Source organism: Pygocentrus nattereri, chromosome 25, assembly GCF_015220715.1.
Source record: "Pygocentrus nattereri isolate fPygNat1 chromosome 25, fPygNat1.pri, whole genome shotgun sequence".
In the NCBI taxonomy this organism is placed as follows: Eukaryota; Metazoa; Chordata; class Actinopteri; order Characiformes; family Serrasalmidae; genus Pygocentrus; species Pygocentrus nattereri.
The window spans coordinates 32,903,780-32,931,330 of record NC_051235.1 but is presented as its reverse complement, the minus strand read 5'-3'; the positions used below and the strand labels follow the sequence as shown (position 1 = coordinate 32,931,330).

At 44.1% G+C, this 27,551-nt stretch overlaps 2 protein-coding genes across 2 annotated transcripts; both read right to left on the bottom strand.

Moving 5' to 3' along the window:
* Nucleotides 1–413: 413 nt before the first annotated feature.
* Nucleotides 414–11,021, bottom strand: cmtm3 (CKLF-like MARVEL transmembrane domain containing 3). The gene is made up of 5 exons (XM_037534350.1): nt 10,833–11,021; nt 9,027–9,182; nt 7,034–7,129; nt 5,744–5,858; nt 414–766 (listed from the first exon to the last, which is right to left on the bottom strand). The coding sequence occupies exons 1-5, from the start codon at nt 10,950–10,952 to the stop codon at nt 738–740; spliced, it is 516 nt and encodes a 171-aa protein (XP_037390247.1). The 5' UTR covers nt 10,953–11,021; the 3' UTR covers nt 414–737.
* Nucleotides 11,022–19,252: 8,231 nt separating this feature from the next.
* On the bottom strand, nt 19,253–25,793 carry LOC108415901 (chemokine-like factor). Its single transcript, XM_017688953.2, has 4 exons — nt 25,625–25,793; nt 24,614–24,769; nt 23,645–23,740; nt 19,253–19,523 (listed from the first exon to the last, which is right to left on the bottom strand). Exons 1-4 carry the CDS (start codon nt 25,709–25,711, stop codon nt 19,431–19,433), a joined length of 432 nt encoding a protein of 143 aa, XP_017544442.1. The 5' UTR covers nt 25,712–25,793; the 3' UTR covers nt 19,253–19,430.
* Nucleotides 25,794–27,551: the final 1,758 nt, after the last annotated feature.

The following is a 27,551-nucleotide window of genomic DNA, read 5'->3' as shown; positions in this document are numbered from 1 at the left end:
GCTAAACTAAAAGTATTCAGAAAATAACCCCTAACCCCGCCCCCCAAAATAAATAAAATGAAATACAAATTATTAAAAATGCATAAAACTGCAGTAACCCTGCTCTGAATGACTTTCCTTACATCTCAACCATTTAATTATGCAGGAATTTTGGAAAATTGGTGGACTTCCCCCTTTAATGGTGATTTCACTTGCCATGAAGACATTTGTTTGCAGTGAACTCATCACTAAACAGTGCTATCACACACACACACACACACACACACACACACACACACACACACACACACACACACACAAATATATATATGTATGAACGTTCGGCAGCTGGACAGATGGATGAGACCAGCCACCCTCCTGTCCGCATCACAGTTCATGTAAACTCCGTTTTAGTATAAAGAATTAAAAGGAAATATCGCTACTATTTTATGGTCAGTTGTGTAAATTACTCACAAAAGAAAAATCAGCCAAAGTACCCACATAAAAGAGAAAATGAATGAAGAAAAACATCACAGGTATAAAAACGCTGCACACATACAGATACATGCTCGCTTGGTTCCACTCGCTGAGGCACAACAGGCTTAAATGTTAGTTTGAAATACTTGGATTTACAAAGTTTTGGGAAAACACTGCTCTTTGGTTAATGAATAGCTGTATATGAGCCTGGACACAGGCCCTGTAGTCCTCCTTCAGGCACTTCAGTGGTCATCCATCGCGGGTCCTCGGAGACCGCAGCTTCAGTCAGAGTCCGAATCTGAACCTGCTTCTGGGAACAAAAACAAAACAAGGAGTTTTAAATAGAAAGAGCAGAAAACAGCACAGAAAGCTCAAACCAGACTAAAGCACCACATTCTGCACAACTGCCTGCTCGGCTAAAGAAGTGCTGGACGATATCAATCAGATTCAGTATCATGATATTTTCTAATAATTCAGTATCTCAGTATTAGACAGGGGTGACCATAGGATTCCACCAGAGGGGCCTTCTAGGCCAGGGGTCTTTAATTAAAGGTCCAGAACATCATAATCGTGACTCAGTGCCACATACTGTTTACTGAAGTAGCCGAGTCGGAATATCAGCATCTTATACAGTCAAACTGAACATCGGATCAAATAAAGTCCAGTTCGGTCAGATTTCAACATCATTTATTGAACATCAGATCAAATAAAGTCCAGTTCGGTCAGATTTCAACATCATTTACTGAACATCGGATCAAATAAAGTCCAGTTCGGTCAGATTTCACCAACATTTACTGAACATCAGATCAAATAAAGTCCAGTTCGGTCAGATTTCACCAACATTTACTGAACATCAGATCAAATAAAGTCCAGTTCGGTCAGATTTCAACATCATTTACTGAACATCGGATCAAATAAAGTCCAGTTCGGTCAGATTTCACCAACATTTACTGAACATCGGATCAAATAAAGTCCAGTTCGGTCAGATTTCACCAACATTTACTGAACATCAGATCAAATAAAGTCCAGTTCGGTCAGATTTCAACATCATTTACTGAACATCGGATCAAATAAAGTCCAGTTCGGTCAGATTTCAACATCATTTACTGAACATCGGATCAAATAAAGTCCAGTTCGGTCAGATTTCACCAACATTTACTGAACATCAGATCAAATAAAGTCCAGTTCGGTCAGATTTCAACATCATTTACTGAACATCGGATCAAATAAAGTCCAGTTCGGTCAGATTTCAACAACATTTACTGAACATCGGATCAAATAAAGTCCAGTTCGGTCAGATTTCACCACCATTTACTGAACATCAGATCAAATAAAGTCCAGTTCGGTCAGATTTCACCACCATTTACTGAACATCAGATCAAATAAAGTTCAGTTCGGTCAGATTTCACCAACATTTACTGAACATCAGATCAAATAAAGTTCAGTTCGGTCAGATTTCACCAACATTTACTGAACATCAGATCAAATAAAGTCCAGTTCGGTCAGATTTCACCAACATTTACTGAACATCAGATCAAATAAAGTCCAGTTCGGTCAGATTTCAACAACATTTACTGAACATCAGATCAAATAAAGTCCAGTTCGGTCAGATTTCAACATCATTTACTGAACATCGGATCAAATAAAGTCCAGTTCGGTCAGATTTCAACAACATTTACTGAACATCGGATCAAATAAAGTCCAGTTCGGTCAGATTTCACCACCATTTACTGAACATCAGATCAAATAAAGTCCAGTTCGGTCAGATTTCACCACCATTTACTGAACATCAGATCAAATAAAGTCCAGTTCGGTCAGATTTCACCAACATTTACTGAACATCAGATCAAATAAAGTTCAGTTCGGTCAGATTTCACCAACATTTACTGAACATCAGATCAAATAAAGTCCAGTTCGGTCAGATTTCAACAACATTTACTGAACATCAGATCAAATAAAGTCCAGTTCGGTCAGATTTCAACAACATTTACTGAACATCAGATCAAATAAAGTCCAGTTCGGTCAGATTTCAACATCATTTACTGAACATCGGATCAAATAAAGTCCAGTTCGGTCAGATTTCAACAACATTTACTGAACATCGGATCAAATAAAGTCCAGTTCGGTCAGATTTCACCACCATTTACTGAACATCAGATCAAATAAAGTCCAGTTCGGTCAGATTTCACCACCATTTACTGAACATCAGATCAAATAAAGTCCAGTTCGGTCAGATTTCACCAACATTTACTGAACATCAGATCAAATAAAGTTCAGTTCGGTCAGATTTCACCAACATTTACTGAACATCAGATCAAATAAAGTCCAGTTCGGTCAGATTTCCCCAACATTTACTGTCAGTTTCCTCTTTTTAGATCACGTCATGTGGAATAACTTCCCTCTGACTCACTTTCTTCTCTGACTGCTGTTTCTCTCCTCGTCCCTCCCCTGTGTGGCGTCACTCACTCGAGTCTCAGAGCTCATCGTAATGCACAGATCTGATTGGCTGAGCAGCGTCACGTGTGATATTTACAGAGCATGTGATTGGTCTGTGAGTCTCCCGGAATCTAAAGCTACCGTAAAGGCTTGAAAAGTTAAGCCGATTAAAACAGGACCACCCCATCCAAATTACATAATTCTCCATAGATTATTGGTTACAGGTCCAGGTCTGCTAAGGACAGCACCTGGGACCGGACTCGGACCGCGGCCCGCCAATCAGTGACCTCTGATCTAGGCCATTCAGAGAACTGAAAGAATATGACGGTTCATTTTTATTCAATAAAAATCGTACTTAAATTCTGCAACAGCACTGCTTTTGTTCCTTTGTCAAGTCTTAGGGCTAAATTCTTGAAACAGCCAGTGGAAAACTGTCCAATCAGGGTTGTTTCCTTTGTGGTATACAGCCAAACAGTCTCTGTTCTAGATCATCCAAAAGGTGTTCAGTGGGGTTGATGTCACGGCTCTGTGCAGGCCAATGGAGTTCCTCCACACCAAACCGGTCACTCCATGTCTTCATGGAGCTGCTTTGTGCTCAGGGTCTCAGTCCTGCTGGAACAGGAGAGGCTCTTCCCCAAACTGTTCCCACAAAGCTGGAAGCTTAACTGTGTAAAATGTCTTTGTGCTGTAGCTTCAACATCACCCTTCACTGGAACTGAGAGCCCAAACCCTGAAACACAGCCCAGCTCATCATCCCTCCTCCACCAAACTTTACCATTGGCACCGTGAGTTCCAGTAGGTAACGTTCTCCTGACATCCACCAAACCCAGATTCAACATCAGACTGACAGATAGAGAAGCTGACTCCAGAGAACACTGTTCCACTGCTCCAGAGTCCAGTGGCAGCACTTTACACCCCTCCAGCCGACGCTTGGCACTGCGCATAGTGATCTCAGGCATGTGTGCAGCTGCTCAGCCATGCAAGCCCATTTCATGAAGGTCCCCCTGCACAGTTCTTGTGCTGATGTTGCTTCCAGAGGCAGCTTGGAACTCCGTAGTCATTGATGTAACAGAAGATGGATGATTTTTATGCTGTAGGCGCTTCAGCACTTTGAGGCGCTGCTCTGTGAGTTTGCATGGTCTACCGCTTTGTGGCTGAGCTGTTGTTGCTCTTACCTGCTTCCATTTCACAATACCAGCACTTACAGTTGACAGAGGCAGCTCTAGCAATACTAGAACTTGTGGCATCCTATGACAGTGCCATGTTTAAAGTCGCCGAGCTTATCAGTACGACCAGCACCTCTACTGCCATTGTTTGATAGATAGATACTTTATTGATATTTAGTTTGTCTAGGTTCTATATACCTGTTAGCAACTATAAAACATCTAATCTCAATAACTACACACAGTTTTTGGTCACGCAGTGGACACAGGAAATACTTGGGTACGATGAAGTTCAGCTCTCTTTTACTTCATGTGGAACTGAGGCCAAAGCTGAATGCCTGGAAATGAGGAATTGATTCTTTTTTGGAATCGAGCTCCAGCTGTAGATGACGGTCCAGTGTGACAGCCCTACTCAGCCTCTCGGCCTCTTTTAGTGTCTTTTTTTTTCATGTAGCTGCTGTACACTAATAGTGAAAGCTGCTGGGTGAGTTTAACTACATGGGTTTCTGCTGAAGAGCCACAAAACAAACAAAACGTGCTGCACAACTCGCTCAGAGCAGCCCGAGTTCAGTGCTTTACTTCCTGCTGCCTCAGTAACAGGAAAACCACTATGTGACTATTTATGTGATGACTAAACAGAGACTGCATGTGCTGGTGTAACTGGACTGCTGACAGGAGTAGTCGACTAGTCGTCATGATCCCTTTTTAAAGGCTGGTTTTGTTAGCTGTGTGTTAATTGGGCCTGGTTTGTGTGTCAGACGCTGTGGTTCGAGGTGTGAAATGTGCTGAGATTCATGTTGTAAGTCAGACAGTAATGTTTTGGACACTTCAGGGACTTTTCACCTGCGTCCACAGAACCCAACACTCAACGTCCGTAAAACAGACATAAAACACAATCATGTTCACCTTAAATCTAAAATTCCAAAACGTCATTTTTCCATCAAGTTGGTTCTTTTACTTCATTTTAATGTGTTTCATTATATTTTTATTGATATTTTATTCTTGTTTCCCATTTGTGCTGTTATTTTTAATGTATATTTTTACATATTTTTAAATATTTCTGATTTTCATTTATTATAGTTGTGCTACACTGTAAATTAGGGTCACCCTCAATGTACCTCCGAGTTGAAATAAAGGTTGATTGATTAGCCTGTCGATGGGAATTCCTATGTAATATCAGCATCAGGTTAATGACTGTTCATTCTCATTTTTTGCATGGTCTAGCGCTTTGTGGCCAAGCTGTTGTTCCTCAATGTGTCCATTTCACAATAATAGCACTTACAGTTGTCTGGGGCAGATCTAGCAGAGGTGGCATCCTGTAACAGTGCCATGTTTAAAGCCTCTGACCTCTAGTAGAGTGCTCTACCTTAAACATGGACAATGAAAACCTTAAAACAGACAATTAAGAAACACTTTCTACATTTGTAAGTTTTAGTGTCTCTACGTTTTCCCTCCAGAACAGTTGAAAGTATTTTTAACTGAAAATATCTGCAGTATGCTCAAAAAAGCACTTAATTTTCACAATGGCACAATTTACCACAATAACCAAGTAATAAAATAACAATAAAATGTCACCTCTGTCTTTAGTCAGCATGTAGGATATTCTGAATAGATACAAAGCATTATATCGCACTTTAGATCATCTACAATCCCCTTGGGGGCGGGGACAATAGCAGGATGTGAATTACCTTGTGTGTTCTGAGGCTCGTCGTGGGAGCCGCCCCCCTTGAGGAAAGCGGCCAGCTCATTAAAGATGAAATAGAAATCCAGCGCAAAAACAATAGTGGCGATGAAGCCGAACACCTGCAGGAGAAAACGGCCTTCAGCTCAAACACAAAGCCTGCAGACTCTATTTATAGATCCTTTGATGTGTAATATTACATCACTACTTACTTAAAGCTACTACACGCAGCTTTAAAGGGCACATAATCTACTTTTTCTTGTCCACGTGTGACGCCTGTGTTCTTAAATACATACAAACATTTCCTTAATCCACTCAATTAAAACAGGCTTTTTTTTCACGACTGCTGCAGACAGAATGGGAGGGGCAAAATCCTGTAGCTGAATGGGTGGAGCTAAACTGCTGTAGCTGAATGGGTGGAGCTAAGCCGCTTTAGCTGAATGGGTGGGGCTACACTGCTGTAGCTGAATGGGTGGGGCTAAACTGCTGTAGGCTGAATGGGAGGGGCAAAATCCTGTAGCTGAATGGGTGGAGCTAAACTGCTGTAGCTGAATGGGTGGAGCTAAACTGCTGTAGCTGAATGGGTGGGGCTAAACCGCTGTAGCTGAATGGGTGGGGCTAAACCGCTTTAGCTGAATGGGTGGGGCTACACTGCTGTAGCTGAATGGGTGGGGCTAAACCGCTGTAGCTGAATGGGTGGGGCTAAACTGCTGTAGCTGAATGGGTGGGGCTAAACTACTGTAGCTGAATGGGTGGGGCTAAACTACTGTAGATGAATGGGTGGGGCTAAACTACTGTAGCTGAATGGGTGGGGCTAAACTGCTGTAGATGAATGGGTGGGGCTAAACTAATGTAGCTGAATGGGTGGGGCTAAACCGCTGTAGCTGAATGGGTGGGGCTAAACCGCTGTAGCTGAATGGGTGGAGCTAAACCGCTGTAGCTGAATGGGTGGGGCTACACTGCTGTAGTTGAATGGGTGGGGCTACACTGCTGTAGCTGAATGGGTGGGGCTACACTGCTGTAGCTGAATGGGTGGGGCTACACTGCTGTAGCTGAATGGGTGGGGCTACACTGCTGTAGTTGAATGGGTGGGGCTACACTGCTGTAGCTGAATGGGTGGGGCTACACTGCTGTAGTTGAATGGGTGGGGCTACACTGCTGTAGCTGAATGGGTGGGGCTACACTGCTGTAGTTGAATGGGTGGGGCTACACTGCTGTAGTTGAATGGGTGGGGCTACACTGCTGTAGCTGAATGGGCGGGGCTACACAAAGCTAGTTAGGAATGCTGCTTCCTTACTCCTGCAGCTTTGGAGGATCCGTCTGGATACTTCGACACAGCCATGATGGAGATGATGAAGAAGACGATGGAGGCGCTGACGCAGCGCAGAAAATCCTAGAAGTGGATGAAAAAGGAAAATGGGATTAGAAACAGCTGCAGGGCATCAAAACTGAGACCACACTGTGTCAGTCTGAACGAGCTAAACCATCACGGGGCATTAATTACTGTAGTTCAGGGGCGGATTTAGTGACTCTGTGGCGCCCCCTGGATGCAGATTTTTAAATGAACTGGCCTCCTGAGTGGCATCTGTTTACACAGCAAAACATAATATCTCAAGTGAACTCGTCTACTTCATTACATATCCATCCATTCTCTAAGCTGCTTCTCCGTCAGGGTCGCGGGGGGGTGCTGGAGCCTATCCCAGCAGTCTTCGGGCGGAAGGCAGGATACACCCTGGACAGGTCGCCAGTCCATCACAGGGCAGACAGACAGACACAGACAGTCACTCACACCCAGGGGCAATTCAGCACGTCCAATTGGCCTGACTGCATGTCTTTGGACTGTGTGAGGAAACCGGAGAACCCGGAGGAACCCACGCAGACACGGGGAGAACTCCACACAGAGAGGACCCCGGTCACCCGGCCGGGGAATCGAACCCAGACCCTCCTCGCTGTGAGGTGACAGCGCCACCCACCGCGCCACCGTGCCGCCTATCTCTATACTATCTATTATTTACGTTTTGTGTAGGCATTAAAATGTTATTATGTGATCTCACTGTATTAGCAGGTAACTTTGCTTGTTTTAAGAAATATGCTTGAAACAAGCTTAATCATCTGCCAATATAGTGAGATACATGTTACTCTGTATCAGACTACCATTACAGTCTATCAACACCATCCGCCAAACTAAACGGGCTGTAAGAAGCTTTACAGACCGGCTGGAACAAAACAACATTAATACTGATCTGGACAAACTGACCAAACTGAGCTGAACCTGATATTGGGCCAGTTTTACGGCTCAGTCTGATTTGGTCCGACTCTGAAGATCAGACCCGTCTGGCGAATGGTGTTGGGTTCATTTCTGGCTGATTCCAGGTTGTTCAGCTGTTCTTCTGTCACAGCTGCCGACTGTAAAGCTGCTCAGTGGAGACGACAGTTTGGGAATTTAGTGTAAGGAGCTGGAGAACGAACTGCCGGCTGAGCGGCGAGTGGGCGGAGCTCGTTACTCTGACGTAGCAACAAGCTGCTCGTTAAGGAGCTCTAATTAGGAGGAAGGAGCTGAACATTAAAACATATTAAAGCCGCGTTCACGGCCAGTTTATTCATTTCTTACTGTATTTATTTAACTGCTGTATTAAAGCAGTAGAGCACTCGAGGAGGGAGTTATCACCAATAACATCACGGCTGGGATGATCTACGGACACCAGATCACAGCTGGGATGTTATTCCACAATAACACACCCCCCCAGGTTCCACTGCTTTAATGAGCTGTTTTTTATTGTGCTTCATTCCTGAAACACTCCTTGGAACTGCAGAAAGAGTGGGCGGGACTAAGCTTCTGTAGGCAGAATATGTAGATATATGTAAATGTGCCAGTTCTTCTGACATCACAAATACAGTTAAGTTTACAGTGAAGTGCAGTGAAGATGATTCTTAAAGGGTTCTTTAGTAAAGACAATGTTGTTACTGAAGAACCAAGACCAATGAAAGAACCCTCTGCATGATAAAAGAGTTCTGGGCATCGTAAAAGGGTTCTTCAGATTGAAAAGGGTTCTATATAGCAACAAAAAAGGTTCTTTTATTGTGATGATGTCAAGCCTGTAACAACAGAAGAACCCTTTTTGGCGCTATGTAGAACGATTTTCAAAAAGGTTCTATATGGAACCATCTACAGCACATTCTCTGTCGCTTTAATCATTTGCTCAGAGTAAGTGTGATGAAACCCGTAATTCTGTGTTTTATTGATGAAAGTGAAAGGTTTAGGTGGTCAGTGTTCCTTCAGTGTGTCTCACCATCAGTGGCCAGTGGAAGCCTTTAAACCGCTGGTTGAATTTGGTGGAATAGGCGAAGAGGAGGAAGAGCGCGGAGAGGAAGAAGACGAGTGGAGCGGTGATGAACGCGGCGGCCGACGAGGCACAGAAGCACACGAAGCTGATGAAGGACGAGGCCTGGACAGAGAAAAGAGAGAGAGTTAAAGAGCAGATATCCCTCTGATTCACTGTAAGTGTGCGGATATTACTAAACAAGTCTTTATTGGCCCTTTAACTCGGCCTGGTGTGTGAGGGCTTTGACTTAAAGGGGAATCCCACCAATGTTCCAGAAGTTCTGCACAGCTCAGTGTAAACAGAGGGATTCAGAGGGTTTGGTGTGAAACGGTTCAGACGTCTTTACAGTGGTGGTGATGGGAACCAGGCGTCGCCATGACGACAACACAGATATAGACACTTTATTTACCATCCAGAACCACCAGAGAACCTACACATTTTTTGGTATGTGACGTTAGTCCAATTTTAAGGCCCAAATTTTCTCAGAATTATCAGTGAATTCATAAGTGAACTTTCTGTGAGGAAAGTCGGTCAGCAGCTCAGAGTGAAACTCAGCGTCCAGACTCACAAGATCACAAGACCACAGGTCATCACCACGATCACCAGGAGACACCGCGGACACTGCACACCAATCAGCAGCACAGACAATATACAGGGACCTGTCTGTCTGAATATCTGTCTATCTGTCTGTCTATCTGTCTATCTGTCTATCTATCTATCTATCTATCTATTTATCTATCTATCTGTCTGTCTGTCTGTCTGTTGTGGGGATCATGCTGGAGCAGATGAACAGATGCGTTAGAACCATCAGATTATCTCAAACTCACACAATTTCCATAAGCACTGACTCTGATCCTACAGGGAGAGCAGGAGGAAAACCCCGCTTCCTGGCTGAACCCCAGCAGAGAGGGAGGGAGAGAGGGAGGGGGGGAAAGAGAGAGAGAGAGAGAGAGAGAGAGAGAGAGAGAGAGAGAGAGAGAGAGAGAGAGAGAGAGGGGGGGGGGGGGGGAGGGAGGAAGAGAGAGAGGAGAGAAAGAGAGAGAGAGGAGAGAAAGAAAGAGAGAGAGGGAGAGAGAGAGAGGAGAGAGAGAGAGAGGAGAGAAAGAAAGAGAGAGAGAGGAGAGAAAGAGAGAGAGAGAGAGAGGAGAGGAGAGAAAGAGAGAGAGAGGAGAGGAGAGAAAGAGAGAGAGGAGAGAAAGAAAGAGAGAGAGAGAGGAGAGAAAGAAAGAGAGAGAGAGAGAGAGGAGAGAAAGAGAGAGAGAGGAGAGAAAGAAAGAGAGAGAGAGAGGAGAGAAAGAAAGAGAGAGAGAGAGAGAGAGAGAGAGAGAGAGAGAGAGAGAGAGGAGAGAAAGAGAGAGGAGAGAAAGAAAGAGAGAGAGAGGGAGGGAGGAAGAGAGAGAGAGGGAGAAAGAGAGCGAGAGAGACAGAGAGAGGGAGAAAGAGAGAGAGAGAGAGAGAGCGAGAGAGAGAGAGAGAGAGAGAGAGAGAGAGAGAGAGAGAGAGAGAGAGAGAGAGGGAGGGAGGAGTGGGATGTGTGACCCAGATTGAAAGCAGATGACTCTCCTTCCTTCATTCATTCCTTTCCTTCATACTTTCACAAGCTACGAAGTTTCTGCGAGGCGATCGGGGCTGAAGCGCGGTGAACGCGCCCCTCGCCGCCCTCCCGCTGGAGTCTACTGGGCTGTTAAGCCTCGGAGCTCCGGACCGAACTTTACCCCATTCAGAGGAGCGAAAATGGCAGAGTGGAGCTAAAAGCTCGACACACACACTCACCACCTCTCCGATCAGCAGCTGTCCTTTCCTGGAGGAGACGAAGTCCTTATTGAACAGTAGAGAAACCACGGAGGGGTTCGGGTGGTCTCCTCTCCGATCGGGGTCCTCCATGTCACCCATCGCGCCGAAAATAATAAAACCCGAGAGCTGCTGCGCTGGAGCTTCTGCAGCGGAGAGTCGCTACTGAGCGAGTCGACTCTTCGAGTCGATTCTTTTAAGTGAACCCTGGGAGTCGGTTCGTGCTGAAGAGCCGCTGGAATTTTCGGATTTTTTTTTCAGTAGTTTTAAAACGGGGCGTGTTAAAGATGTGATACTGACCATTCATCACTGTTTACACCCAAAACACGCAGCTACAGCTTCGCTTACACCCGAAATGTGTGCCTCTTAAAACACACGGAACACGTTGATTTCTAACGCGCTACCGCGACCCCCCGCTAGAACTAAGGGACCGTCTACAAATTACACTACAGCAAAGATTCCGAAACCTTTTACAGTCGCTTTCCCCTTCAGATATTAAACCTGATGAAAATACCATTAAACTATTAAAAGTGCCTGCTGGTTCCTGGTGGTGTCCAGTAGTCGCTAATGGTATTCTGTTTACTGAGGGCACTGCCAACCCAAACTCAAGATTTGGCAGATTGTATCCAGGTTGGTTTTTGATGAAATCTGAATTTCGGATCCAAACCACAGCTGGAGGTGGGTGGAAATGTGATTTGAATCAGATTTTTACAGATGCGCCTCAGTCTGGACGCTCAAATCGGATTTTAAAGTGCCGTTTGCGTCGCTCGCTATGAGATTAACAGCAGCAATGACAGTTCCAGAGCCGGTTTATGAGGAGCCTGGCCGCTTCCTACTTCCCCTGTTATATAAAACACATGACTACAGGACGCCAGAGGGCGCCTGCGAGCGAATACTGAGTGCTGATTGGTTAGTGTTACTGCTACTGAGAGCTGATTGGTTAGTGTTACTGCTACTGAGAGCTGATTGGTTAGCGTTACTGCTACTGAGAGCTGATTGGTTAGTGTTACTGCTACTGAGAGCTGATTGGTTAGAGTTACTGCTACTGAGTGCTGATTGGTTAGTGTTACTGCTACTGAGAGCTGATTGGTTAGTGTTACTGCTACTGAGAGCTGATTGGTTAGCGTTACTGCTACTGAGAGCTGATTGGTTAGCGTTACTGCTACTGAGAGCTGATTGGTTAGTGTTACTGCTACTGAGAGCTGATTGGTTAGCGTTACTGCTACTGAGAGCTGATTGGCTAGAGTTACTGCTACTGAGAGCTGATTGGTTAGTGTTACTGCTACTGAGAGCTGATTGGTTAGAGTTACTGCTACTGAGAGCTGATTGGTTAGCGTTACTGCTACTGAGAGCTGATTGGTTAGCGTTACTGCTACTGAGAGCTGATTGGTTAGAGTTACTGCTACTGAGAGCTGATTGGTTAGCGTTACTGCTACTGAGAGCTGATTGGTTAGTGTTACTGCTACTGAGAGCTGATTGGTTAGTGTTACTGTTACTGAGAGCTGATTGGTTAGAGTTACTGCTACTGAGAGCTGATTGGTTAGCGTTACTGCTACTGAGAGCTGATTGGTCAGTGTTACTGCTACTGAGAGCTGATTGGTCAGTGTTACTGCTACTGAGAGCTGATTGGTTAGTGTTACTGCTACTGAGAGCTGATTGGTTAGCGTTACTGCTACTGAGAGCTGATTGGTTAGAGTTACTGCTACTGAGAGCTGATTGGTTAGAGTTACTGCTACTGAGAGCTGATTGGTTAGTGTTACTGCTACTGAGAGCTGATTGGTTAGAGTTACTGCTACTGAGAGCTGATTGGTTAGAGTTACTGCTACTGAGAGCTGATTGGTTAGTGTTACTGCTACTGAGAGCTGATTGGTTAGTGTTACTGCTACTGAGAGCTGATTGGTTAGTGTTACTGCTACTGAGAGCTGATTGGTTAGTGTTACTGCTACTGAGACCTGATTGGTTAGAGTTACTGTTACTGAGAGCTGATTGGTTAGTGTTACTGCTACTGAGACCTGATTGGTTAGAGTTACTGTTACTGAGAGCTGATTGGTTAGAGTTACTGTTACTGAGAGCTGATTGGTTAGAGTTACTGTTACTGAGAGCTGGTTGGTTAGTGTTACTGCTACTGAGAGCTGATTGGTTAGAGTTACTGCTACTGAGAGCTGATTGGTTAGAGTTACTGCTACTGAGAGCTGATTGGTTAGTGTTACTGCTACTGAGAGCTGATTGGTTAGTGCTACTGCTACTGAGAGCTGATTGGTTAGTGTTACTGCTACTGAGAGCTGATTGGTTAGTGTTACTGCTACTGAGACCTGATTGGTTAGAGTTACTGCTACTGAGAGCTGATTGGTTAGCGTTACTGCTACTGAGAGCTGATTGGTTAGCGTTACTGCTACTGAGAGCTGATTGGTTAGCGTTACTGCGACTGAGACCTGATTGGTTAGAGTTACTGCTACTGAGACCTGATTGGTTAGCGTTACTGCTACTGAGAGCTGATTGGTTAGCGTTACTGCTACTGAGAGCTGATTGGTTAGAGTTACTGCTACTGAGAGCTGATTGGTTAGCGTTACTGCTACTGAGAGCTGATTGGTTAGCGTTACTGCTACTGAGAGCTGATTGGTTAGCGTTACTGCTACTGAGAGCTGATTGGTTAGCGTTACTGCTACTGAGAGCTGATTGGTTAGTGTTACTGCTACTGAGAGCTGATTGGTTAGTGTTACTGCTACTGAGAGCTGATTGGTTAGTGTTACTGCGACTGAGACCTGATTGGTTAGAGTTACTGCTACTGAGAGCTGATTGGTTAGAGTTACTGCTACTGAGAGCTGATTGGTTAGTGTTACTGCTACTGAGAGCTGATTGGTTAGTGTTATTGCTACTGAGAGCTGATTGGTTAGAGTTACTGCTACTGAGAGCTGATTGGTTAGTGTTACTGCTACTGAGAGCTGATTGGTTAGCGTTACTGCTACTGAGAGCTGATTGGTTAGCGTTACTGCTACTGAGAGCTGATTGGTTAGCGTTACTGCTACTGAGAGCTGATTGGTTAGCGTTACTGCTACTGAGAGCTGATTGGTTAGTGTTACTGCTACTGAGAGCTGATTGGTTAGTGTTACTGCTACTGAGAGCTGATTGGTTAGTGTTACTGCTACTGAGAGCTGATTGGTTAGTGTTACTGCGACTGAGACCTGATTGGTTAGAGTTACTGCTACTGAGAGCTGATTGGTTAGAGTTACTGCTACTGAGAGCTGATTGGTTAGTGTTACTGCTACTGAGAGCTGATTGGTTAGTGTTATTGCTACTGAGAGCTGATTGGTTAGTGTTACTGCTACTGAGAGCTGATTGGTTAGAGTTAATGCTACTGAGAGCTGATTGGTTAGAGTTACTGTTACTGAGAGCTGATTGGTTAGCGTTACTGCTACTGAGAGCTGATTGGTTAGAGTTACTGCTACTGAGAGCTGATTGGTTAGAGTTACTGCTACTGAGAGCTGATTGGTCAGTGTTACTGCTACTGAGAGCTGATTGGTTAGAGTTACTGCTACTGAGAGCTGATTGGTTAGTGTTACTGCTACTGAGAGCTGATTGGTCAGTGTTACTGCTACTGAGAGCTGATTGGTTAGCGTTACTGCTACTGAGAGCTGATTGGTTAGTGTTACTGCTACTGAGAGCTGATTGGTTAGAGTTAATGCTACTGAGAGCTGATTGGTTAGAGTTACTGCTACTGAGAGCTGATTGGTTAGAGTTACTGCTACTGAGAGCTGATTGGTCAGTGTTACTGCTACTGAGAGCTGATTGGTTAGAGTTACTGCTACTGAGAGCTGATTGGTTAGTGTTACTGCTACTGAGAGCTGATTGGTCAGTGTTACTGCTACTGAGAGCTGATTGGTTAGTTACTGCTACTAAGAGCTGATTGGTTAGTGTTACTGCTACTGAGAGCTGATTGGTCAGTGTTACTGCTACTGAGAGCTGATTGGTTAGAGTTACTGCTACTGAGAGCTGATTGGTTAGTGTTACTGCTACTGAAAGCTGATTGGTTAGAGTTACTGCTACTGAGAGCTGATTGGTTAGCATTAAAAATGTTTCAGTTTTTATAAACTATGATTTTGCTCAAACGCTCTATATCAACCCATTCATTGTGGACTGAAGGAGTCTGAGCTGTAACGTTGTGTAAGAACTGACCCGGCGGTGCGGAGAGAGTCCGAGTGAGAGTCAGACCGAGAGTCCAAGTGAGAGTCCGAGTGAGAGTCAGAGTGAGAGTCAGACTGAGAGTCCGAGTGAGAGTCAGACCGACAGTCCGGGTGAGAGTCAGACCGAGAGTCCGAGTGAGAGTCAGACCGACAGTCCGAGTGAGAGTCAGACCGAGAGTCGAGTGAGAGTCAGACCGAGAGTCGAGTGAGAGTCAGGCCGAGAGTCAGAGTGAGAATCAGACCGACAGTCCATGTGAGAGTCAGACCGACAGTCCGAGTGAGAGTCAGACCGACAGTCCGTGTGAGAGTCAGACTGAGAGTCGAGTGAGAGTCAGACCGAGAGTCGAGTGAGAGTCAGACCGAGTCCAAGTGAGAGTCCGAGTGAGAGTCTGAGTGAGAGTCCGAGTGAGAGTCAGACTGAGAGTCCGAGTGAGAGTCAGACCGACAGTCCGAGTGAGAGTCAGACCGAGAGTCCTAGTGAGAGTCAGACCGACAGTCCGAGTGATTCAGACCGAGAGTCGAGTGAGAGTCAGACCGAGAGTCCGAGTGAGAATCAGACCGACAGTCCGTGTGAGAGTCAGACCGACAGTCCGAGTGAGAGTCAGACCGACAGTCCGTGTGAGAGTCAGACCGAGAGTCGAGTGAGAGTCAGACCGAGAGTCGAGTGAGAGTCAGACCGAGAGTCCGAGTGAGAATCAGACCGAGAGTCCGAGTGAGAATCAGACCGAGAGTCCGAGTGAGAGTCAGACCGAGAGTCGAGTGAGAGTCAGACCGACAGTCCGAGTGAGAGTCAGACCGACAGTCCGTGTGAGAGTCAGACCGACAGTCCGAGTGAGAGTCAGACCGACAGTCCGTGTGAGAGTCAGACCGACAGTCCGTGTGAGAGTCAGACCGACAGTCCGAGTGAGAGTCAGACCGACAGTCCGTGTGAGAGTCAGACCGACAGTCCGAGTGAGAGTCAGACCGACAGTCCGTGTGAGAGTCAGACCGACAGTCCGTGTGAGAGTCAGACCGACAGTCCGTGTGAGAGTCAGACCGACAGTCCGAGTGAGAGTCAGACCGACAGTCCGTGTGAGAGTCAGACCGACAGTCCGAGTGAGAGTCAGACCGAGAGTCCGAGTGAGAGTCAGACCGACAGTCCGAGTGAGAGTCAGACCGACAGTCCGAGTGAGAGTCAGACCGAGAGTCGAGTGAGAGTCAGACCGAGAGTCCAAGTGAGAGTCCGAGTGAGAGTCAGACTGAGAGTCCGAGTGAGAGTCAGACCGACAGTCCGAGTGAGAGTCAGACCGACAGTCCGAGTGAGAGTCAGACCGAGAGTCCGAGTGAGAATCAGACCGAGAGTCCGAGTTTTCTGGTTTATTAAGTTTATTAATGAAACTGACATTATCAGCTGGTAAAGCTGCAGTTCTTCAGGAACAATGTTCATATTTTACTGATGTTTTTATTCACGGGACTAAAATAAATCTGACACTGACTCACAGAGTCAGTCAGTCTTATATAATCTGATGTCTATCAGCTGATCTGTCTGTCTGTCTTCTAGATGATCATATATAATACGGCACAGCTGGAAAACAGAATTCAACTGACTGAACTCTGTTTGCACTGATTGATCAGACTTTTCTAGCAGGCGTTAAACTGACCCTCCGTCTGTTACTGTGAACCCACCCATGGGCTAAAGTGGAGCAGAGCACTTCACTGACTTTGGGTGGACTTGTACTGAATGGTAGGAGCTAAAGACGAAGTTCAGCTGTTGGTTTGTAGCAGAGTCGTTTATGTCGGTTGTGTAAAATATGATCGTTCCAGCTTCAATATTTTAAAAATTATTAGCAAAAAGCAACGTTTGAAATAACTGACAACGCTAATATTACTCAATCAAAGAACCGTTTGGAAGCCGAATGAGTCGACTCTTCTGACCCGACTCAGTGACTCGGTGAAAAGATCCGGAATGACCATCACTTTGAGCTGATGTGCAGCATCGCTTTCAGCTCGCACTGGAAACGGAAACACACACAGAGGCCGGAAACGCAGCCCTGCGCTCACTAACATCTGCTTTTCTGAGAAAAAAGGAATAAAGAAAGCCTCCATCCCTCCACCCCTCCACCTATCCCTCCTTCCATCCCTCCACCCCCCAGTTCCTCCATCCCTCCGCCCCTCCATCCCTCCACCCCCCCACTCCTCCACCCCTCCACCCCTACACCTATCCCTCCTTCCATCCCTCCACCCCTCCGTCCCTCCACCCCCCAGTTCCTCCATCCCTCCGCCCCTCCATCCCTCCACCCCCCCACACCTCCATCCCTCCACCCCTACACCTATCCCTCCTTCCATCCCTCCACCCCTCCGTCCCTCCACCCCCCAGTTCCTCCATCCCTCCGCCCCTCCATCCCTCCTTCCTTCCCTCCACCCCCCGACCCCTCCATCCCTCCGCCCCTCCACCTATCCCTCCTTCCTTCCCTCCACCCCTCCATCCCTCCTTCCATTCCAGGTTTTGTGAAATAATTTTTACATTTTTAAAGCTGGAATAATATTTTATATAAGCAACATAAACACCTCCTACCATTCAGTAGTCCACCCAAAATAAGCGAAGTGCTCTGCTACTTGTTCTTTACACTGTACATGAATTTAATGATGAATGGACCAAACGAAACAGCCCAAAATGACACGGAAAAAACTCTGGTTCCATTGACTTACATTAAAAGTAAAGTAGGTTTTTTCCTTCTCCTGTAAAGTTAGTATTTTGGAGATACAAGCTTTTGTTCCGACAGCAGCGAAATACAAAACAGGCCATTTCTACTGCTTAGTGACCATATATGGGCTGCGCGGACTGTATAGTGACCAGTGTAGTGTTTGCATACCACATCAAAGTGAGTGATGAAAATTTAAAATGTTGTTTACTACAAAATACTATAAAAATATTTTAGACAGCGCTACAGGATCATCATACGGAGGTGAAAATATGTTATAAATGTATATCCAGCCCTATATGAATCATTACTAATGACCTTACTACAGCGAGGGAAACCTCAATCAGACATAAGTAAAGTAAACATTAAGCCCCTGTTTGAATATCAGCAGCTTTATTTATAGTTTGATGCGACAGATGAGAGACGAAACTGAAACGTGTCATCAAACACGGAAATTAATACATTCATGAGGCCACAGCTGTATATAAAATACATAAACAAACACAGCCTCTCAACATTGATTCCATACAGGCTTGCATTATTAATCAATAATCCACACAATCAGCACACGTGCATCTAATAAATACGAGTCCTGGCTGGACGTGATTATCAGGGGTCATTTGTGTACGGTCATTTTAATAAACTAATTTTAATAAAACTTGGCCCACTTTGTCTTTATTCTCCTTATTATGGCATCATTTTGCTTTTATGTATTTCGTAATTTGTCTTATTATTTTACTTTTCTTTTCAATGTTCTTTTCTTTTATTTTAATTGGCCTTTGTGTATGAAATGTACTTCACAAATAAACTCGTCTTGCCTCACTATGTAGCTCAGCGTCCGGCTTTATCCTCCAAGTAGGTGTATAACAAATCGAAGGCTTGGCCCCAGTGAACAGTCGGAATAGATGTAAGGTGTGTCGACTGCGTTTGAGGTAAAATTGAAGTAAATTTGCTATTAACGTTTTAAAATCTCAGACATTTTAATGTCATTTTTACAAATAACTGTTTCTGGATAACAGTAGGTCTATATGGTGGCTATAAGCTTCTGTTCTCAGCTATATTGCAGCGTCGCCCCAGTTTGATATGAATAGACACCAAACATGACGACATTTGGGGCAAAATATTTAAATTTGCCTTCTGGCCAAACTATTGCTTTAACCCTTTGGGATCCACAAACTCGTGTCAAATTCCCTGTCTCTATATCTGTGTGTGTCTTTGTGATGATCCAGCTCAGAAATCCAGTTCACACCCTTCCTGAATCTGTAGAACCGCACTTTTGATTCCATCTCATCACGAGATCCTACGAGACTCACATCCGGAGTTATGAGCCTGTGAAGAGGGGCTGAGATACACGTCATCTGCCTCTCACCGTGTGGAGCTTGTGGATTCGTGTGTCCGGCTACATTCTGTGTGAAACTGACCGACGGACACTCAGGAGATCACTAAGGACTGACCGTCACGCCGGAAACCTTTCATCCTTCATTCAGTCCACATCGTAGACTCAGAGAGTTTCCAGCTGCTGAAGCTGCTGCAGCGGGTTTGGAAAGTAGTGATGAAGAAAACGAAGCGTTTAGATATGAAACAGATGAGGATCCTGTTCTATGAAGAACCTTTAGAGGAGAGTTTAAGAGGAGATGAAGACATAGAGAGAGAGATCAGAGGGTTAAACCAAAGGCCCGAAGGCCCGAAGGCCCGAAGGCGGCGGCAGTCGCTCCTGTTTAGGTTGCTCCTCTCGGCTGGTTGAAGGTGATTTTCTTGAAGAGGTGAAATCCGTCCACAAACCACAACACCACAGCCACAAGACTCGCTATCTGCACAAACGCAAAGAACTACAGTCACCACACACACCCTGTGATACTCATACCATCTTCTTACCATCTTCTAGCTTTATCTGAACAACTGCACCTCAGACTGGGAGCATGGTTGGTTCTATACAGAAGGGTTCTATACAGCACCGAAAAGGTTCTTTTGTTCTAACAAGCTTTATGTCATAACAATAGCAACCCCTTTTTGGTGCTGTATAGAACCCTTTTCAAAAAGGTTCTACAAAGAATCATCTACAGCACATTCATGTTCCTGTTCTATGCAGAACCATTGTCTTTACTAAAGAACCCCTAAAGAACCTCTTTTCTACTTAGCTTATCAACTAAATAACTGCTTAACAGTTTTATAGCCGTACGTGACGTGTCTGTCGACACCTGCTTCTCCTGAAACATGGAACCTGAGTGTTAACAGGAATATAAATACAAACCGGATTCCAAAAAAGTTGGGACACTAAACAAATTGTGAATAAAAACTGAATGCAATGATGTGGAGATGTCAAATGTCAATATTTTATTGGTAATAGAACATAGATGAAAGATCAAAAGTTTAATCTGAGTAAATGTAACATTTTAAAGGAAAAATATGTTGAATCAAAATTTCACAGTGTCAACAAATCCCAAAAAAGTTGGGACAAGTAGCAATAAGTGGCTGGAAAAAGGAAATTGAGCATATAACGAACAGCTGGAAGACCAATTAACACTAATTAGCTCAATTGACAAAATGATTGGGTATAAAAAGAGCTTCTCAGAGTGTCAGTGTCTCTCAGAAGCCAAGATGGTAAGAGGATCTCCAATTCCACCATTGTTGCGCAGAAAGACAGTGCAGCAATACTAGAACGGTGTTACCCAGCGTAAAATAGCAAAGACTTTTAAATTATCATCATCAACCGTGCATAACGTCATCAAAAGATTCAGAGAATCTGGAACAATCGCTGTGCGTAAGGGTCAAGGCCGTAAAACTCTACTGGATGCTCGTGATCTCCGGGCCCTTAAACGTCACTGCACCTCAAACAGGAATGCCACTGTCAAGGAAATAACAGAATGGGCTCAGGAATACTTCCAGAAAGCATTGTCAGTGAACACAATCCACCGTGCCATCCGCCACTGCCAGCTGAAACTCTACAGGGCAAAGAGGAAGCCATTTCTAAGCTCCACAAGCTCAGACGTTTGCACTGGGCCAGGGGTCATTTACAATGGAGTGTGGCAAGCTGGACGACTGTTCTGTGGTCAGATGAGTCACGATGTGAAGTTCTTTATGGAACACTGGGACGCCATGTCATCCGGACCAGAGAGGACAAGGAGAACCCAAGTTGTTACCAACGCTCCGTTCAGAATCCTGCATCACTGATGGTATCGGGTTGCATGAGTGCTTGTGGCATGGGCAGCTTGCATGTCTGGAAAGGCACCATTAATGCAGAGAACTATGTTCAGGTTCTAGAACCACATATGCTCCCATCTAGACGTCGTCGCTTTCAGGGAAGACCCTGCATTTTTCAACAAGATAATGCCAGACCACATTCTGCAGCAATCACAGCATCACGGCTACGTAGGAGAAGGATCCGGGTACTGAAACAGCCAGACTGCAGTCCAGATCTTTCACCTATAGAGAACATTTGGCGCATCATAAAGAGGAAGGTGCGACAAAGAAGGCCCAAGACGACTGAACAGTTAGAGGCCTGTATTAGACTTGAATGGGAGAGCATTCCTATTTCTAAACTTGAGAAACTGGTCTCCTCTGTCCCCAGACGTCTGTTGAGTGTTGTAAGAAGAAGGGGGGGATGCCACACCGTGGTGAAAATGGCCTTGTCCCAACTTTTTTGGGATTTGTTGACGCCATGAAATTTTGAAACAACATATTTTTCCCTTAAATTGATACATTCTCTCAGTTTAAACCTTTGATCTGTGATTTGTGTTTTATTCTGAATAAAATATTGACATTTGCCATCTCCACATCATTGCATCCAGTTTTTATTCACAATTTGTTTAGTGTCCCAACTTTTTTGGAATCCGGTTTGTATATTAATATTATTATATATTAATATTAATATATGCGTATGTATATTCATTTCCGAGAGAATAGTCAAACCTTGGCTTACAGACTTTTATCATACTGCATTTTATCACTACCTTTAATAAACTAATTTTAATAACACAAACTCTTTATCTTTAATTTCCTTTTTCTGTTATTATTGTGCTTTGATGTACTTTGTACTTCCTTTTAGTTATCTGTCGTTATTTTGTTCACTCTAGAACTTTTTGTTTCTTTGTGTTATTATTGCTCTTATGTAATAAAATAAAAGATTAGCATTATTTTGAATTACATTTATGTATAAGATGTACTTTACAAATAAACTTGCCTTATTTAAGCAGTAGAACCTGAGAGGGAGTGTGTTATGGTGGAATATCATCCCGGCTGTGATCTGGTGTCCGTAGATCATCTCAGCCGTGATGTTATTGGTGATAACTCCCTCCTCGAGTGCTCTACTGCTTTAATACAGCAGGTAAATAAATACAGTAAGAAATGAATAAACTGGCCGTGAACGCGGCTTTAATATGTTTTAATGTTCAGCTCCTTCCTCCTAATTAGAGCTCCTTAACGAGCAGCTCGTTGCTACGTCAGAGTAACGAGCTCCGCCCACTCGCTGCTCAGCCGGCAGTTCGTTCTCCAGCTCCTTACACTAAATTCCCAAACTGTCGTCTCCACTGAGCAGCTTTTCAGTCGGCAGCTGTGACAGAAGAACAGCTGAACAACCTGGAATCAGCCAGAAATGAACCCAACACCATTCGCCAGACGGGTCTGATCTTCAGAGTCGGACCAAATCAGACTGAGCCGTAAAACTGACCCAATATCAGGTTCAGCTCAGTTTGGTCAGTTTCTCCAGATCAGTATTAATGTTGTTTTGTTCCAGCCGGTCTGTAAAGCTTCTTACAGCCCGTTTAGTTTGGCGAATGGTGTTGGGTTCATTTCTGGCTGATTCCAGGTTGTTCAGCTGTTCTTCTGTCACAGCTGCCGACTGAAAAGCTGCTCAGTGGTGACGACAGTTTGGGAATTTAGTGTCGTCTCGTCTTCAGAGTCGGACCAAATCGGCTGTCGGTCAAATCTGATCTTAACAGCGTCCCGTTCTGTTTGTGGCAAAGTGAGAAGTGAAAACGTCCAAATGGCTCGAGCGTCTCCTACAGCTGTCAGAGTCGTTGCTTGGCAACAGCGTCTCAGCGGAGTGATATGGTGTTTGTGAATAAACCCTTGATGTTCTGGTGAAATAACAGCAGTTAGAACGCTTTTCAACCAATCAGCTCACGCGGCCGGAACTCACTGTTGTATAATATGTAGTTTAGGGTTCGGGTAAACTGGACGCTGGGTCGTTAAGCACTAGTGACCAGATGGCTCAGATGTAAGGTGTGTGTACAGGGGAGTGACATTGAATTTTAACATTTAAACTCCCAATAAAAATATTTAGCTTGTATGATACTAAAGTTGAGTGTTATATTAAACACAAAGATTGAATGAAAAAATACAAGCATGGTTTAAAAACTGCTGGTCTGAGAACCGCGTGGGTGTGGCTAATGAGCAATTTGATTGACAGCTATCTGTCCAACACTTCTAGATAGCTCCGCCTCTCATACAGAACTAACATCATTATCCAGGCTTCATGTGATGCTGACTGGATGAAAAAGGTCCTGGATCAACCGACGAGCAGACGGACGGACGAAGCCACATTATTATGAAGGAACGGACAAACAATGTTCATGCACGGACAAACGAGTGGACGGGCGACAGGCAGCTACAGACCGGTGTGGCTAGTTCACTAAGCTTTTGGTTATGCTGGCTTCTCTAATTCTAACGCTGTTCTGTGTGGGGGCGGGGCTAGAGACGCAGCCTTGTGATTGGTCAGGGGAATCATTATGGAATCGATACCCAAGATTAGGCCCATTCAGTTTACATCTAGAGCATTATGGTGAAATATATCGGTCATTTATTGGTCAGTGAATCATCATTCAAAGGGTGAAGTCAGTACATGTTCACTGTTTATCTGGAAGAACGAGATTAACATGTTTACTTTTCTTCCGTCTAACTAAGGCCTTTCTGAGTGAAGCAGCTGCTCACTTACCCCTCCAGCTAAAGTGCCCTGCACTGTGTAAGTGGACAAAGCCATGATGCTTATTATTAAGATGAAGGTCGCTGCAAAGACCGAGTTGAACACATCCTATAAAAAAAAGAAGAGTTATTATCTCCACCACCTCGACTCCTGTAAGCAGGCATTCTGAGAAAACGTTACAGTTAAAGTCAATTATACAGGATCCAAACATCAACAGACAAATTATACTGTTTATTTATCATATTAATTGTTTTTGCTCCTATGTAAACTAACTTGTACTCTTTTGTTATAGGGTTAGTGTATCTAAAAATAGAAGAACAATATTTTGACACACTTTCAATATAATACAAGCCCATTTCTAAAAAATAAATAAATAAATAAAAGTTGGGACGCTGTGTAAATTTAAATAAACGCAAAAATGAATGAGGTGCAAATCATTTAAACCCTGTGTTTCATTGAAAACTGTACAAAGACAACAAATCAAATGTTGAAACAGAGAATTTTTATTGTTTTTTTTTTTTTTTAAATATTCGCCCGTTTTGAATTTGATGCCAGCAACATGTTCCAAAAAAGTTGGGACGGGGTCTGTTTACCGCTGAGCTTCATCTCCTCTTCTTTAACAGCTCTGTCAGTGTTTGTGAACTGAGGAGACGCTGCTGCAGCTCTGACAGTGAAATGTTTTCACTTTTTGCTTCACATAAGGTTTCAATTTAAAAAAAAAAACAATAAAATTTCTCAGTTTCAGTTTCACTTGATTTGTCTTTAAAGCATTTTCATTGAAATATAGGGTTTACATGATTTGCACATCATTGCATTTTGTTTTTCTTTGCATGTTTAACAGCGTCCTGACTTTTTTGGAGATGGTTGTGCTTTTAGCTTGAGTATTTTCACACACTAGTTAATCTCACACATTCAGATAAATCCTTCTAATGTTCTCAGAGGGCCTAAACGCTTCTATGTGTAGATGAGTGAGTGACGTACGATGAGAGGCCAGAAGAAGAAGGTGATGGTTTTGTTGAGCTTCAGCAGGTACAGCAGAACGAGAGCAAGGGTGACGATAAACTCCACACATGTGGCGGCGATATATGGGGGCCTGGCAGCCACCGCAAAACACACAAATGCCACAAAAAGAACCACCTGATGAGGAAACAGAGGTAAAGCGTCAGAAGCTGCTTTCAGTTTAGAGCTTTTAGTTTAGCGACAGTTTTATAGACACGCATTTGAAGTTGGGATGATAGAATTAAAGTTAAAGCTGAAAACAGAGATTTGTAAACGCGCCGCAGGCCTGAATGGCAGAAATGGACGTATGTTTACAAATGAAATTAAGTTGTTCATTTTGTCTGCAATGAAAAATGAAGTAAATTCTAGAAATCATTGCTTTATTTTTTAATTTGCATTTTCCATGCCTTCCCAGATCTTTCTGGGGTTGTTCATTAATTGCATTCTTTTGCAATTTTATGTATAATAACTTTATTTTATTACACTTGTATATATTCTAATTGCATTCTTTTGCAATTTTATACATGATAATTTCATTTTACTATAGCATTATACATGCAATTTTCATTCTACTGCCATTTTATATAATTTCATTCTAATGCAATTTTATATATGATAATTTCATTTTACTAAAGTTTTATACATGCAACTTTGATTCTAGTGCATATTTATATATGCTAATTGCATTCTATTGCAATTTTATGCGAAGAAAAAGGAAGCTGTTGGTAAACAAACGCAGTCATTGCTCAAAGACATGCTGGTGAGATCATTTGTGGATTCAGATCTGCTGTTATTTGTCTAAACATCATCTGTGAAATGGAGCCGTCCACGTTCAGGTCATACTCTAGCTCTGATCTACCGACTCGATCGTGTTTGAGCTTTTCTGCTTTGCTACTTCTCCTTTCTGTGTTATTAGAACGCAGTCAGTAACTCGGCCGGACGCTCTGCTGTTCTCCATCAAGCCTTTAAGCTGAAAGTCAGACATCTGCTCACCATCTCTGATATCTTCAGTAAACCTCTTCTGGACTTCAGGAAGGCCAGGTCGAGCTCCAGGGCTCTGACGGGAAGCTTGTCTGCCATTATTATCTCAGTGTGTGACACTCAGACTGCACTTCCTGACAGAGCGTTCCTCTCGGTTCCAGGAAACACATTTAGCTGCAGAACTTCTCACAACACCCGCAAAGATAGCAACACCCAGAGATGACGCAGGAGCCGCCTGCTTTACTGAGCAGTTTTGGTGGGTTTCGGCTTTTCAGACCGCTTTAACGCCGATATTTTTACTTTAACTCAGTGAATAAAGGGAACCGCTACACCAAGCTGGTTCTTCCTGGGTTCTTTAGTAAGGATATAGAACCATGAATTCTCAGAGAACCATTTGCATGCTTGAAATGGCTCTATAGAACATCTGCTGTAGTGTAGCACACCCATGTTTGGCGCTACATAGAACCATTTACAGCACATTCTCCATCGATCTGACCAACTGTTTCACCATGCAGAGAACCATTGAAGCATGCACGTGGTTCTTTGAATGTTCAGGGTTCTATGTCTTTACTAAAGAACCCATGAAGAACCTTCTTTCTTAAGAGTGTCTTTAACTTTGTGCTCATGAATATTCAGTCATGAATATTTTGGTTTTAATTCTCTTTTTTAGGTTTAGAGTCGTTCTCTTGCGATGGTTCTGCTTCACTGTTGATCACTGCTATCGTTTTAGAGCCCATGCGTCAAACACAAGGATCAGGCCTGGCCAACCAAAGTATATATAAATTTCCCATTTCACAATGCGCTGCACTACAGCCCCCAGCATGCACTGCAATGCAATGTGCGCCGACTCTCCTACCCCAACAACAATCTATGGGAGAGCAGTTACACCTCAGTTCTACACAATTCTGTGCAATTCCACACCAGACATGCCACCAAAATGCATTTCAGCTGCAGCTCAACCAACGTAAACGCTGACCGTCAGCTCAGCGGCTCGGAAACTGAGCCCAAGTCTTAACGAACCTGCAGCAAAGAAAAGATTCCATGGGTCCAGTTGAAGCAAACAGGCGGGTTCAAAAGGCCGAGCTACTGGGGACGTTTACGTTTAGAATATTGTCCATGTACCACTGCAAGGTCTACTACAAGTGTCTGTTGAAACTTTTGCATGTTTTGAGTTAACAATGGCCAGTTGGGCTTAAAGCACATTAATTATAGACTGAATAAAAACTGTTTTTTTCTCTGGTCCACAGATCTGATGAGAGATTTTTAATACGGCCCTTTTACTGGTTGAGTTTGACACCCCTGATTTAGAGCTATAGTGTTTTATTTTAGACCAACATGATCCAAAAACCAAAGAACCGAGTCACAGAAACTGACTATACAGATGCTGATAGATGTTCACAGATATCTAAGCAGCGCTGGATGTCATTGTCTGTTCCACTTTACCTGAAACACAATTCAACTGCGTTTCCCCACCAAGACTGCTTATACATGTGAGGGCCCAGCCTGCGCAGCCGGCTGCCAGCAGAGGGCGACAGCAGCGAGGGCGCCACACGTTCAGGAAACTTCAATTCCCAGAGGCCCTCAGGCTGACTAGGTCCAATGTGACGCCTGTGGACTCCATTACTTAAGGCCAGGGCAAACAGAAGTGCTTTGTCACACCTTTGTAGAGGAGTGACGGGTACAGTACTCTATTTAAACAAAATAAAAAAAGAAAGAAGGAAGGCCGAAGAAAAACTCCAGCAGAGCTGCTGTGTCTGATCCACTCAGACCAGCGCAACACACACTAACACACCACCACCACGTCAGTGTTACTGCAGTGCTGAGAATGACCCACCACCCAAATAGTACCTGCTCTGTGAGGGTCCATGGGGGTCCTGACCACTGAAGAACAGGGTAACAGAGTATCAGAGAAACAGATGGACTACAGTCTGTAACTGTA